General features: G+C 41.8%; 1 protein-coding gene across 1 annotated transcript in view; it reads left to right on the plus strand.

Moving 5' to 3' along the window:
* The window catches only part of ARHGEF4 (Rho guanine nucleotide exchange factor 4), a 230,653-nt gene that overhangs the window by 116,545 nt on the left and 99,523 nt on the right, over positions 1-14,585 (plus strand). The window contains 1 exon segment of the mRNA XM_014941530.1: positions 1,739-1,868. Within this exon segment, the coding sequence (XP_014797016.1) occupies positions 1,739-1,868 (130 nt within the window).

Genomic DNA, 14,585 nt, shown 5'->3' on the forward strand with positions numbered 1-14,585 from the left:
CTGCTCCGCTCTCTTGTAGGTTGGGGAAAACCCTGCCCACGTATTACTAACATCTCTGAAAATGCTTCCTCTCCTGACTTCAGGTTGTACAGGCCTGGCTTCCATGCTCTAAAAAACAAATTATGCCTGTACCTGAGATTTGCTCTGATGTCCTGGAGATTAGTAAGGATGAAGCTTGCAGTTTTCCTTGAAACAGCCCTGAGGCAATGTTCTACTTCCTAGTCTTAAACAGAACAATAATGCTTTCTATCACCTCTCATGTAAATAACCTAGACTTTACCCTTGGCATTTTCAGAGCTGTAGCTCAGTAAGTTGCCTGTTTTGCTTGATTTCATTGTCACTGGAAGAGCATGTGCTCCCACTGGGCTTTTACTGTGACTTTTCTAGACAAACAGGCAGCGCTCAGGTTAATTTGAACAGGGTTCATGGTATCCCTCAGGAGATGATGATTTGTGCCAAAGTATTGGCTATATTCTTTTTGGTTTAGGGAAGTCCAGGAAGAATAAAGCAAACCAGGCACAGAGCAGCAGCACTCCCAGCTCTTTGGGCAATGTGTGGCTATTCCATGGGTTTAGTTTGCCATTTAGTTTTGGAAGGATGTCTTGACTAATTGCCATCTTCTAAGGAAAAGGCTTCAGCATCAAGGCTAGTCAGCAGCCTTTATGCTCGTGGGACATAGTTTGTGCTGGTGGGGAGAAGAAAAGATCCTAGATACTGGAGCTCACTGTCCCAAATCCTTGGTTCAGTGAAGGACAGATATGTTGGCCTCGTTTCCTTATATCAAGCAGACATTATTTTGGGGTGGATGAGAGGAGACAGGAACCGTTGAAAGTTTCTTGGTATGGGAAGATTGGCAGAATATTGGATTTGACACAGAAAAGGAGAACAGCCTTGTTTATGTTTTGGATTTTGTTGATAGATTTCTAATTTCTTTTTAAAACTTCAAGTGAATGTCTGCATGAGAGAGTGCATTAGTCTGTGGGTGGATGGAGTATCTTATGACAGTGGTTTGTTTGATTGTGTGATTTCTTAAACAAAAAATCTTGTATTTTTGTTTATTTTAAGCTCAACTTACTAAGGCATTAGAGGTCATGAGCTGTGTGTATGTATCTGTATGTTTTTCCCCTTAAACCAGCGAAGTTATTAATTCAATGAGATCTGGCAATAGTATAGAGTTTTCAGTTTCATAAAGTTCTGTAAGATTTGTAAATTCAATCAGCCAGGTAGGGAACAGAGCGAGGGACCCTATTTGTACCTTTAACTGAAGAGAGGAATGCTGTGTTATTCACATCCTATATGGGTGGGGACTAGTAACAATAAATCTTTGAGGGGAAAAGCTTTATTTACAGGAATTATTAGTCATAAAGTTGTAGGAAACAGTTCTGTAGCTGAGGGGATGACATGCTTCCCCCTTCCACTAGATGCACTTCATAGGAATGAGTGAAACTTTAACTTTCTGTGAATGTAGGTATACGTGGCAGTATTGGCAGTATGTGAAGTATCAGCCCAGTACCCTGTTACCCACTTCTGTTCTTATTATCTTGCAGTTTTCCCTGCCTTTCACCCTTTTCTAACCTCTCAAGCCAAAATCATCTGCATGTGTCTGCTAACGTACTACTTACTTACATAAGCAAGCATCAGAGGTGGAAAGAGGTACTCCGTGATGAATGCTGTATTTTGTCCTCTAGGACATCTAAGTTTAATGTTTGTTGTCTTAATTTTCCCTCTCTTGTTGCAGGCTGGAATAAGCCCATCCATCACATCTGCTGTTGCCTTTGACATCCTACCACTGAAACTGCATCCATTTTCCCAGAGCACTCCGGCAGGCTTAGACTGCGTGGGCTGGAAACGGCGCATCTCCTCTCCTGGTGTGTACCCTACTTTTAGTTGGACATGAATTATAAGAGAATTAAGCTCTGGGTCATTGAATAGGGAAACTATGTGATAGGTATTCTAACCTATTTATGTGGAACGCTGCATCCATGTCTGAGCAGAAATCTGCTCCAGAGTTATTTCATGTGCTTTTCCTATTCTGGTTTGGTTTCTCCCTGAGCAAATAACCAGGTACTGCTTAAAGGCAGTGGTCAGCTTTTTAGTGAAGAAAAGATCACTAATGGCATTGATAGTGTGCTTGATGTAGAAACACCATGTTGTCTCATGAGAGCTCTGTCTCACCTAGGATGATGTCATATATTGCACTCTTGAATTAGGTTTCCGCACATGAAACTGACTCTCTGCCTTGTGTTTCCTGGAGAGCACTACAGTAGGTATGGTGAGGTTCCTCTCAAGTTGCTAATTAGGCACTAAAGTGACTAAATGAGCCTCTAGAGGTAGAAGTTTCCAGTACTTTAAATAAATCATCTTAAAGAACAAGTACACTGTATTTCCATGAGGAATGTGCATGAAATATCATGTCTGCTTCATTTCCAGTGACTGACACTTTCTCAGAATTAAAATGTAAGTCACACAGATTATTAAACAGTGAGACATATCTTTGCCAGGTTTTTAAATTCTCCATCTGACAGTGCCTGCCCAAACACTGAGATATCTCTATCGTAGCACTTTGGGGTGGGATAAGAAAAGCAGACTGCAGCAGAGTTGTTTGGTGGTTAGGAATCTAGCCAGGAAAAGCCAACCACAGTTGGGTGCCAAGCTGCCATTTCTGCCTCAGAAAGTCTCTTTGTACCATCGATTAAACACTGCTGGAATTACCTAATTAAGGGACCATAACATTGTGCTAATTACATCAGAGTTGAATGGTCATAATATTTTGTCAAGCAACACTGGTTTGCTTTCTGACACTTTGTACAACTCATGCATAGAGTCATAAGATTTCATCTGGAAATAAGAAAACAAACTACTTATTATCATGGTGTCAAGAGCCCTGCCTCTGCTCTCTCAGCACTGAGGGCTTTGATCACTTGCTGTCACAAGCACCTGGTGTTGCTCTAACACTCAGGACCAGCTCCCTGGCTAAATTAAAAAAGCTGCAGCTTTACTCCTAGGAAATCCCAGATGGAAACCCATCATTGTCAAGTTGCCTGTGCATCTGTGACGTTAGATGAAATCCCTAAGTGCCACTGTCATAGAAGTACATTCTGAGTCACAGCTGATACAAAAGTCATGACAGTTACCAATTGGGACCTTAGGGAGTTAAAAATATATATATGAATTCTGGAAAATGAATAGGGGTAGTAAATGGAGATAGACCAGTTGGCAGTGCCATAGGTGTTTATATGCTATCTAGAAAGGGGGCATGAAATCTGAATGAATCATCTACGACTCACGCAATGTCCCTGAGGTAGGTACAAGTGAACTTCATGCTATGACCTAAGCCAGGACCTCAGGAACTTCTGTGTAAATGTAGCAAAACAAGTTAAATGCAGCAGAACCCTTTCTCCACCACTACAAACATGCCGGTGGGAGAGCAAACTGATGAACAGAGGAAGCACTGTAATGCTTCTGCCACAGCCAACTCTATTAGCTGCTGCTTGTGGGCTTTATGTGAAGCGTTTTGGGGGTGATAAGAATGTGCATGTGTCCTTCCTGTGGGAGGATGTGGCTGGGAAGAAAACTGGAAATTACTGAAGCAGTACTCCTAAATTGCTGGATCCGTTTTAGGATTGGGAATGTCCTAGAGGCAGGAGCAGTGTAGCAGAATGCCCTGTTTGATTCTTGTACAGCTTTGTTGTGATACCTGTTGCTTTTGACAGAGCTATAGATCATTTAAAATAAATATAAAAGTAAATATTAGTCAATTTACTATAATTTTAAGGTTGCTAACTCTAAAGCTACAACTACTTGTATTGATGATCCTAGCCTGTGTTTTAGTCATAAAAGACCCTGTCGTGCACCTACCCATTACCTGGGGACACAGCCTTATTATTTCAGGTGAGGCTGCCTGTTTCCAACTAGAGCACACTAGGAGTGCTGGGAGAAGAGATTCATTTTAATGCTGTGTCTGCTGTGCTCGTTAGCTTCCTCTGACCAGTCACTGGCACTAGAGCACTGACACGTTGTTCTCTCTGCCTTTATTTCATGCTGGGAGAAATGAGGCAGGCTCAAACCTGTCATTTGGATATCTCAGCAGTTGGGATCAGGCATACTGTGGTGCTCTTGGTCACTGATCAAGTTTTGCAGACCGCCTTCCTTCCATCTCTTCTGTCCAAAGACACTTGAGAAAACTGTAAAGAACCAGTAGGTGGCTCTAACATCTGCAAAATAAAGAGCAGCTGAGATAGTGCTAATCTCTATATTCAGCAAAGATTGAATGAGTCTTGAGCTTCCTCCTGAGAAGGATGGAGGTTGAACACCCCCATTAACACACGTGTGCACACACTCTCACATACATGAGCTCCCAAGATGAGCAAGGTTAACTATCTTGTTCAAATATCAGAAGTGTTTGAACATTTTGGCAGGACCTTATTGGCTTCATTGCACACTTTGGCAGGTAGCATTGATGAATATCAAGTGTCTTTCCCCTTTAGTTGTCTGGTTATGCCCATGTCTTCATTTGTACCTCACAGCATGTACCTGTTCCTTACTGCCTGGTTTACTGCAATGTGTGAGTTGGCTGAGCTAGAGTGAAAGACCAGGGTAGGAAATAAGTCACTTCCCTAATGTGGATATGGGAATGATTTTTTTGCTTTTGGGAACCCTCTGAAGATCTTGAGAGAACATTTGACCCAGGAGAGGGGTGAGAGGGAACGGCCTAAAACGTACTGGAGAGAGCAGTGGTAGGATAACAAGGCTTTGGGTTAAAACAGCGGACCAGTGTGTTGTGTTTGTCTTTAGGCTATCTTACTTATCCTCTCCTTCCCTGCCTCTCCTGAGTCTGATATCTGTTTATTTGTAACTTGAAGACATTGCCCAAAATTGGGGATGTGACTGGGAAGCTGTTTGATGGACAGTGGATGCAGCTGTGAGAATGGAGCCATGACTTGGGCTGAAGTGAAGAGACGAGCAGTTCTGGGCATGGGGTCTAATAGCCCACAGGTCTAGAGCAGAGGTAACTGTCTGGGGAGATGCTGCAATCTCTGAGCTTTTCCTTAGGAACTTTTCGGCAGGAGGCAATCACAAGGTGACAAGTGACAGACAGACATGGGTAATTGTCTGAGAGTTGGAGGTGTAGTCCCTTGAAGTCCCTGCTTGCTGCTTTCTGTGCTTCTCAGCTAGAGACTTTTCTCTTCTTGTCCCTCCCCTCATTTACTTTCTCCCAGATGTTTCACCCCATCCTACCTCTTAGAGAATCTGTGAAACTTTTGGATAGGGTCACACATACAAACATAAACCTTCAGGCTTTGTCATATCCTCAGAGAGGAAGGAACTTGTAAATAGTCTTATTACAAGATCAGATTTGTAGCTGTGCTATAACAGATCTTAAACTTGTATTATTGAAAAACATTATTTAAATGCAGACTGAATCTTTTTGGCAATTTTCCCTGTTTCTTGTCGGATTTAAACAGCCTCAGATCTTTAAATTTCCTGCTGCCAGATATCTACAGGAGATGCCTAGGAGTTCCACCACAGTGCTGGTGTTGGTTATGCCAACCAAAGAGGCATGAATTCGTTCTGACTGATGTGTACTAATGATGAACATACTGGTGGCCTCGGAAATCTGGCATAAGCACTAAATTCTCAAAGTCTGAATGTTTTGTGGATTGTCTGGAAAACAGTGACCACTTAGTGATACTGAGCTATCCTTTGGCCTCACTGGTGTAGCGGAAAGTATTTCTCAGAGGCAAAGGGACTGTTTGTTTACTCAACATCATGTGGCCAACTTTCATCTTCTTTTCCCAGCTATAGATGGGCTGTTAAGCTCACACTTGGCAACAGTTAATGTGAAGATGTTTGACAGCCACTGGAGAAATCTGTTCGAGAGGGAAAATATTAGCTTAATAACAGGACTTCAATATGTCTTATAAATATTTAGTAGCCCTGTAGTTCAGCAAAATAACAAGCCGAGCTATTTATTCCATTTTTGTCATTTTAGTTTTTGAAGGGACGCAGGAAAAAGTGGTATGCAAGTCCTCAGAAGTGTATCATTGTAGCTGTAGTGCGAAATGTCCATTCCATCCTCATGGAAGTACCATTGGATTTAGTGGCTAAAAAGCAATTATGTTGCCTACTGTATTTTTCATTTTGTCTCTGAATCACAGAAAGATTAAACCCACTATGTCAGTCTTGATTCTTTTCAATTACAGCCATAAATATTTGCGCTCTGTGAGGTCTTTAATAACATGTGTTCACTCAAAGATTTTCATCCAACCTTAATGTCTGGGCCAAGTGATGGCCAAGTTTCTGAAAATTTGTCTTAGTAAGTTGAGTGGGATTGTACGTATTAGCTACTGGGGTGAAAGATTTAGCATACTAATAAAAACTTTCCATGGGACAAAGGGTGAAGAAGAAGATCTTACCAAAATCTGAACGATTCTGGCAATAACTGTTCAAAGATACAAGACTAGAGGAGAACCCAATGGAGACTAAAATATCCAGCAGATATTTAGGATCAGGCTGCCCGAGACTTGGGCTACCTTGGCTACCTTGAGCAGGCTGCACAGCGAAGTCCTTAGTCTGTAGTTGGACTCAGTTGCTGCTAGAGCAGCTTTTGCTAACTTCTCTCTCTAGTGTCACAGAAGAAAATTGCTATGTAAATTGAACAAAAAAAAAAAATATCTGTAGTCAGGTGGAACCCCTCTGTGATGGGTTGCAGTTTTGAACTCTGATACAATATTGTGCTTTCCACAACCTGGCTTTGGTGTATTTTTCCTCTCTTTCTATTCTGTTAGAAAATGCCTATCCAGTACATACGCATAATATTCATAGCTCTGTAGCACCTTGAGCTGGGATTACAGCACTATTGTCTCTGGCACTGAGTAAACATCTCTTGGTATTTGCCAAGATCATTCAGTCCAGAGAGTGGGAGGGTTCGCAGAGGAACAGATGGAGTGATTTAAGCAGGTTCAGGGCAGAGATCTCCCAGGAAAGGGCAGTTGCTACAGAGCCTCTGTGAATAATGTTGGGTTTAGGAGCTCGGTCAAGGAGAGATACAGCTACGTGGAGTTTACTTACTTCTCGTGTACCAAGCATGGATTTCTAGGAGCAGGGGTAGCATAATTAGGGCTGAATTGTAGCCTCTCCTTAACACCTTTTGTGTCTGAAGAGCTGCACTGTCCCTTCCCCTTGTCAACACCCAGTGCTCCACATGCGCAGAACAGCTTTGTTGTTAATGCTTAACTTATCTTCACCCCCATTATTGTGATCAAGAATGGTTTCCCTCCATTTATACGTTACTGCAGGCAGTTCTAGGAGGCCCTGATCAATGCAGAAGAGTGGGTCTAATGCAGTCAAATTGAGAACACATTTAGAATCATAGAATGGTTCAGGTTGGAAGGGACTTTAAAGATCCTCTAGTTCTAACCCCCCTGCCATGGGCAGGGACACCTCCCACTAGAGCAGGTTGCTCAAAGCCCCATCCAGCCTGGTCTTGGAACACTTCCAAGGATGGGGCATTGATGACTTCCCTGAGCAACCTGTTCCAGTGCCTCACCACCCTCAGAGTAAAGAATTTCTCTCTAGTATCTAATCTAAATCTTCTTTCTTCCAGTTTAAAACCTGAATTTCCATTTCTCTGTTGGGAGGCATTAGAGAAAAATATTTTCATCTAAGTATCTACATTCAGAAGACAATTGAAGAATTTCCATTTCTCTGTTGGGAGGTATTAGAGAAAAATATTTTGGTCTAAGTATCTACATTCAGAAGACAATTGAAGGAATTTTTTTTGTTATGGGCCACTGTAGAAATGTTAGTTTTCCTATTACTGCAAAGACCTTTCTTGTAAAGAATAGCTGGAATATTTAAGGACTCAAAAGTTGGTCCAGCACTGTTGGATGCTTTGTAGTAACCTGCAGTGACAGAGGGCAAAGGTTTTTCTCTTAGGAGACACTCAGTAAAACACAAGTCTTAGTGAAATAACCCTGCTATTGCGCAGGTAATGAGGCAAAGTCAAAGGGATCTCTCTGTCAGAGCAAGGTGTGATGGACATGTAATAATGTGGCTTTATTTACTTTGTACAAAATTACCTCACAAAGAAATGGTAAAACAAGCATTTTCAAATCTTGTGTGACATTATGCTCCTAGTTTGGGTTTGGGTGCCTAAACACACATGTGGCTACTCTTAAATTATTTTGATAGTTGGAGAAATCTACCATTATAAGGCAGGTGTTTTAGCAGACTGGCAGTCTGGAAATGTCCTTTATCATAAAACCTCTGTGGTGTCTCAAAGCTGTTTGTAAACAGTACAGGTATTTTTGCATTCGTGGGAAATTAGTATTCTTTCAGGTTTCTTTTTATAGGGATGCACTGGATCACATGTTAGGTAATGAGAATATAAAGCTTTCTAATTAAAAGGTAGTTAGTGATGCTGTTTCACTTGGGACTGAGGTCTTTTACAAAGATCACACACTGAAATAGGGACCGCCCCAGGTTTACAGTCTGGGAGTGGATGCTAAATGATTTTTCAAAGCTCCCAGCTGCAGCCTCCCCATATCTCAATCTGTTTTTTTCTGGCTTTGATTTAATTTTGAATTCTTTTTCTGAGGACTTACAAAAATAGTTTTTTAATAGCAGCAGCCGCAGCCAGTTCTGAACATGATTAGTTTGTATGTTAAGTCCTTTTGGAGTTCTCAGGGGAAGCAGATAACACAAGGTCTCTCTCACTTGGGCATTTTTAAAATGCATGAAATTCTACTATTCCCACTTATTTATTTTTAATCTGACAGTTGAGCTAAATCAGGAGGAAGGATCTCTGTCCCACCCTTGCTTTTTTTAATGCCTTGAAATCGGCTTTAACAAAAATCAGCTGCTAGAAGCTGTGGCTGAGAGCAGCTGAGCTGCCACAGAGGGAGCCTCCTTAGTGGACCCCTATGATGTCAGGATGCATCGAGACAAGCGGAGAGGAGGATAGGAATCCAGCTCAGTGCTCAGACAGCGCTGCCAGGTACCACTGCCCTGGGAGCAGCCACACAGAGCTTTGCCCATTTCCTCCCCCAGCAGAGCAGAGCCCCTGGCTCTCCCTCTTACCTGCCTGCATGAGGACCCAGCAGTGCCCCAGTGAGTCCAGTGGGGCACACAGTGGAGAAAACTGCAGTAGCAGTGGAAGCTCTGGGCTCTCACCGGGTTCGGATTCGGACAGCAGTGGGGTGGTGTGTGGCGGTGGTGGGATGAGAGGTGTCCTGTCCAGATACTGGAGCTTGGAGAGTCTTCACTCTGCCACAGGTAAGGGGCTCTTTATTGTTTGTTTGTTTTTAAAAACTGCTCTGTGATATTGTACTGACCTTGAGAAACCGAATCAAGTGTTCTGGGGAAAGTATGTATTTGGAAATGCACTCTTAGTCATGAGAAATAACCAAAATACTCAGTGTTTGCTAGTTGTTTCCTCTGCAGACTTATGCTAAAACAAAACACCATAGACCCTTAATATACTTAATGGCTTTGGAAACAGTGCTTAGGCTTCTACCTGATTAAAGCCATCCTTTCCTTTTGGAACAGCATTTCTTATTTGAGCTGAATTAGATAGAGCCCAACGTTGGAGCTGGCATTTCTCTGTATGAATTCCGGTGTAGAGTGTTGCTGCCTTTAGAAAATGTCCAAGCGAGGTGCTGTGCAGCAGCTGAGGGTAGGCAGGTTTGCACTGCTGTGTGCTGAGAGAGGGAAAGGCACTTCCCTGAGCCATCTGCTCAAGTTCAGTTTCTGTCTTCCTGTCCTTCATTTAATTCCTTTTTGAACCAGAGATTTTGGTGGCATGTTCATATAGTCTGGGTCTGTTCTGCCTCAGCCTGCCTGAATCTAGCATTCTAGTTTTTAATCACTGATGTGCCTATTTAGGGTTTTGGTGTTTGAACTGCAAGCAAAGGGAGGAAGCTTTCTCCTTCCCAGCTGATACTAGCAAAGGACCCTGGCTATGATTTTAATGGCCAGTGACTGCTGAGCTGTTCAGTTTGTTTCTTGACTGTTGCTGTTTAGAGATTTTTAGTAGAGCTGCCACAAATTAGTTCCTCTCTTAGATAAATTCAGACAAGTGCCTTCAAGGCCACCAGTGACTGCCATTTCCTTAGTAAAAATACTCAGTGCTACCAGCTAGAGGCAAAGCTTGGGAAGAATTTTAGGTGTAGTTCTATTTAATTTGTTTTAGTCACATGTACTGTTAATAATTGAAAGGTCTTGTAATTCCATCTACTACTGTAGATTTGGGGCTGTTTAATAAAATATCCATTGCTGCTCTGGAGTTCTCTGCTGAAGTGAGAGTAACCGTGCTATCATATGAGGAAGGACTACAGCAGGGTGGGAGCCTATCTGACTTTCCAACCCACACCAGACCTTCTAGGTGGCCAAGAAACCCTAAACACCTACAGTGCGTCCTGAGAGTCTGGGGGCAGGAAAGAAGGCTCAGGGTGAGATCAGGCCACTGGTGCACTGTTTTGGGGAAACATCTGGGCTGCAAATGCAAGGGGATGCAATTCAGCATCTCAGTAGCATCCATCGTACCATATCATCAGGAGCTGGCTCATTTTCTCCTGTAACTGGGAGTGCAAATTCTCCAGCATAGCTTTGACATGGCATAGAGTAACCCTGGCACAGGAGGCTTTTTCAAATTACTATTCAGAGTCGTGCATGGAGAAGTAGTGGTAGTTTGGTCCCCTCTGTCTTACAAGGTTTGCTGTCAGCTGTCTCCACGGATGTATTCTTGGGCTTAAGCAGGTCAGTTCCCAGCATAGCTTTGACACGGCATAAAGTAACCCTGGTACAGGAGGCTTTTTCAAACTACTGTTCAGAGTCATGCATGGGGAAGTAGTGGTAGTTTTGTCCCCTCTGTCTTACAAGGTTTGCTGTTAGCTGTCCTCCAGGGATGTATTCTTGGGCTTAAGCAGGTCAGTTGATACAAATGATGTACAGTGGTATAAAAGAAGTAAGGTTGATAGCTTCAAAGTTAGCTTTTGCTAAGTCTTTTTTTGTAAATGTTCATTCTTTTCTACAACATTCTTGTTCCAAAGGCTGTGAGACATGGTATAATTTTGTGGATGCTGCATGCATTTAGCAGGAAATGCAGAGATGAGAGGAAATAGAACAGAAAACGGTATGGAGACAGACTGAGGACAGGGAGAAGCCAAATTAAGTTTCATAATTACAGTATTGATATATCAGTACAATAATAAAAGCAGATCACTGCACTTCAGGCTCCTTGCTGCCTCAAAATACTATGGTCGGTGTCTTCTCACGTGCAAAAGATGTCTGAGCAGTTTGCCTCTAACTGCTAACACAATTCAGGTCAGAATTAGGATTAAACCTGGAGAGCAACACATCTCCTCAAAGAATATATTTTGCTTTGATTCTGCTCTATCGGTGTTCTTTGGATTAAACTAAGGCAGCTGTTGTAGGAGAACTGCTCCTTGTCATCAAGACCAATTGGCTGTCAGAGGAGTGAGGCAGAATTTTTTTAAAGCATGTGCTAAATTACATTTTTTGAATGGTAACATTTAATACACTACTTAAACAATACAGCAGGAGCAATAGCAGCTGGCAGTGAGCAGTGGCAACTAGAATACATGGCAATGTCCTCACCTTGGAGGAGCAGGGAGTCGCCAGCATCTTGGTGTGTGTCATGACCATTGAGAAGTCAGGGGGAAAAAAAATACAAACTGTTATGGCAACTCTGTGAACTGCCCTGTGGTTCATTAAAAAAAAAGGCTGGAGGATGAGTCAGTCTCTTTCTCTGTTTTAAAGGGATTTTGTATTTCTAGCAATGGCCTCAAGGCTGTTTAGGTGGACTTGGTGAACAGGGTTTTGCTTTTCTTCTCCGAGTGTGCACGTAAACTTGTCTGTAGGGATCTTACCGAATCTGTTGCTGTCAAAGACTTCAGAAAGATTAGAAAGAAGCCAGATTTAAGTGACTGAAAAGCGGAGGTGAAAGGGAGGTGAGGGGTCTTCACTACTATTGGAATGGAGATGTTTGAGTTTCTCTTTTACATAATTTAGATTTCAAGAGAGTGAAAAGGCAGGTACATATTTGTGTTTACACGTGTATATATTTGACATTTCATTTATTTCAGAAATACAAATTGACATCCCCTTTGTGGAAAAGACAGGTAGCATTCTCCCAGGTTCAGAAGGGGAAAAAGGTGTTTTCTGTTAATAATCTTCCCCCGCAATCAGTAATGAAGTATGATTCCTTTTGGTTTGGGGTTGATTTTCTTATAACATATTGATCGAGAGGGGAAGTTAAATGTGACCCAAAATTGAAAGAGAAAAGACTCATTGTTACAGCATAAACTTCTGTGCAAATGCCATTTGAAAAAATTATGCAAAAAACATAGTTCAGACTTGTATGAAGTGAAAAATTCTACTGTTTTTTAATATCAGTCCATGCCATTTTTGGTCTAAATGTCAATATACATTACACTACATGAGTGGGCCATTCTCCCTGAGGCTAAATGTGAACATGAAAAGAGGGAATGCTTTGCAGTTCTACTAGGCTGTCCGTTTGAGGATGCCAGAGGACTTCATAAGCATTAATAACCCTCACAGAGGGCCTGAAAGGCTTTCAAAGCTTGATGAGGGTAGAAAAAGATGTACATACAGTTTGACATTTGGATAGTAGTCTTGCTATTTTTAAATACTTACGAGCAATTTCCGAATGTTTGGCCAGTGCAGCGCTCCAGTGAGAACATGACTGTGAGCTGGGGTTGCTCAAAAAATTTGAAAATCAGGCCTTAATTATTTCAGCTGGACGAAAAGACACGAAGCATCCGAATTAAAGGTCAGTTGTGACAGTGCTCCAGCAAGTGATTCAATGGCACTATGGGCACTCTAACCCTGGTTTCCTAGGCAAGACTTTGTATCCCAGGCTCATGCTGCCTATATCCCATTCATCACTGTTGTACGGCTCTACTGAAGAGTTTGTTTCCTTTAGAATATCTCCAAATTCAAGCTTGTGAGTAGGTCTCTTTGCTTTTCCAGGCTCCTTTGTTGCAGGTCCAATCCCGACCTCATTAATACTTCTGTTTATTCTTCTGCTTGTCCAAGTCGGGAAGGACTAGAAGAGCAAAGAAAAGTAGGGACAAAGGAGGAATCACAGCTTGGTGGACTAGGGGTTGCCATAGCTCCCCAAAGAGATCCTCTGTGTATTTGTGCACATGTAGCAATTTAATTGTACAGACTATACTTCACTGCACCTCTGCACAGTTTTGTGACTCCTGATATGCAGATATGTTCATCTGCTACCTTGGGAATATGGCCTTTAAACAAACGAGAAAACATAGAATATGGGTGGAGAGTTAATTTTTTTTTTTCATTCAGAGCTTAAAAAAACCCGTTTTTTTAGAAAGCTTTTTTTCAAGTCATTCATTTCATTATTGTGGCTGTTGAGGGAGCCAGTAATAGAGCTGTGGCAAATGCTTTGCATCTTTCTTGTTTGGCAAGAGATTTTCTTTTGAGCTCTTTTTTTTTTTTTTTTTTCCTTCCCCTAGCCCTGCCTTTTTGGTACTGATGTCTGCAGCTGTGTTCATGGACTGCAGTGCATAATTCCACTGACCCTTCTCTCTCGAGGGTCACATAGTCAGCAGGAGTTAAAGAGGTCACACAACGGGAGATTGATTTAAGGTTCAAAGTGTTTCAGAATGCTTCCAAAGGAGAGCTGGGGGGGGAAAAAGTTAGTGCCTCAAAGCACACACTACAGCATGTTGATGTTATGTTTCACACTTGACTTGGCAAATTGTGAGCTAGGATGGTTCAGCTGGATTCATTGATTGCATTGTAGCGTGTGCTCTGTGTTCCCCCCCTCCCCATATATTTCCTGTGTCACCTGCCAGAATAACTTCCACTCATCTTCTGAACGATTAATCGATGAATTTAAAAAAAAAAGAAAAATAAAAAAGATCCAACAATCCATGCTAAATTAACTTTGATTTTTCTCCCTATGTGGATTCATTTGTAATGGTGACTGATGCAGTTAGGGAAACCTATGGGAAATCCTGAACTTTTGAGGAAGAATTAAAAGACTTAATGTCTTTTGGCTGAACTAATGAGCTGCCCTAAAGCTTAAGTAAAGATTTCTTATTTGACAATACATCTTCCAAATAATGTGTTCAGTGTTGTTGAACTGTGACTTGGCATCAAACTCAAATAGTAAAGCAACTACATTAATGGTGGTTGAGTTCATTTTAGTGAATGCAACCTCAGTAAACGCTAAGTGTATGTACACTTGGCCACCTGACACATTTAGTACACGGTTTTCAGTGCAAAACTTCAGCATTGTGCTTTTCCATAAGAAGGAATAGAAAATAGTGTTAATGTGGGTAGAAAAGTCTAATCATGTTTATGTGCCTCTCTTTGCAGCAGAACCAGTTTTTTTAAGTTCAGCTACTTTGTAGTTCTAATTACATTTTAATTTATTGGAGGGGACAGTGTTAATTGACTTTCCCTTGAGATTCTTTTGTTTTGTTTAAAAAGGAGTAAATACTTATTCTCAGCATGTTCCCATGAGGCACAAATTGCCACCTGTGCCTACCAAGAGATAAACATTCCCATTT

This window comes from Calidris pugnax, unplaced genomic scaffold (assembly GCF_001431845.1).
Source record: "Calidris pugnax isolate Ruff unplaced genomic scaffold, ASM143184v1 scaffold117, whole genome shotgun sequence".
Taxonomy (NCBI): domain Eukaryota; kingdom Metazoa; phylum Chordata; class Aves; order Charadriiformes; family Scolopacidae; genus Calidris; species Calidris pugnax.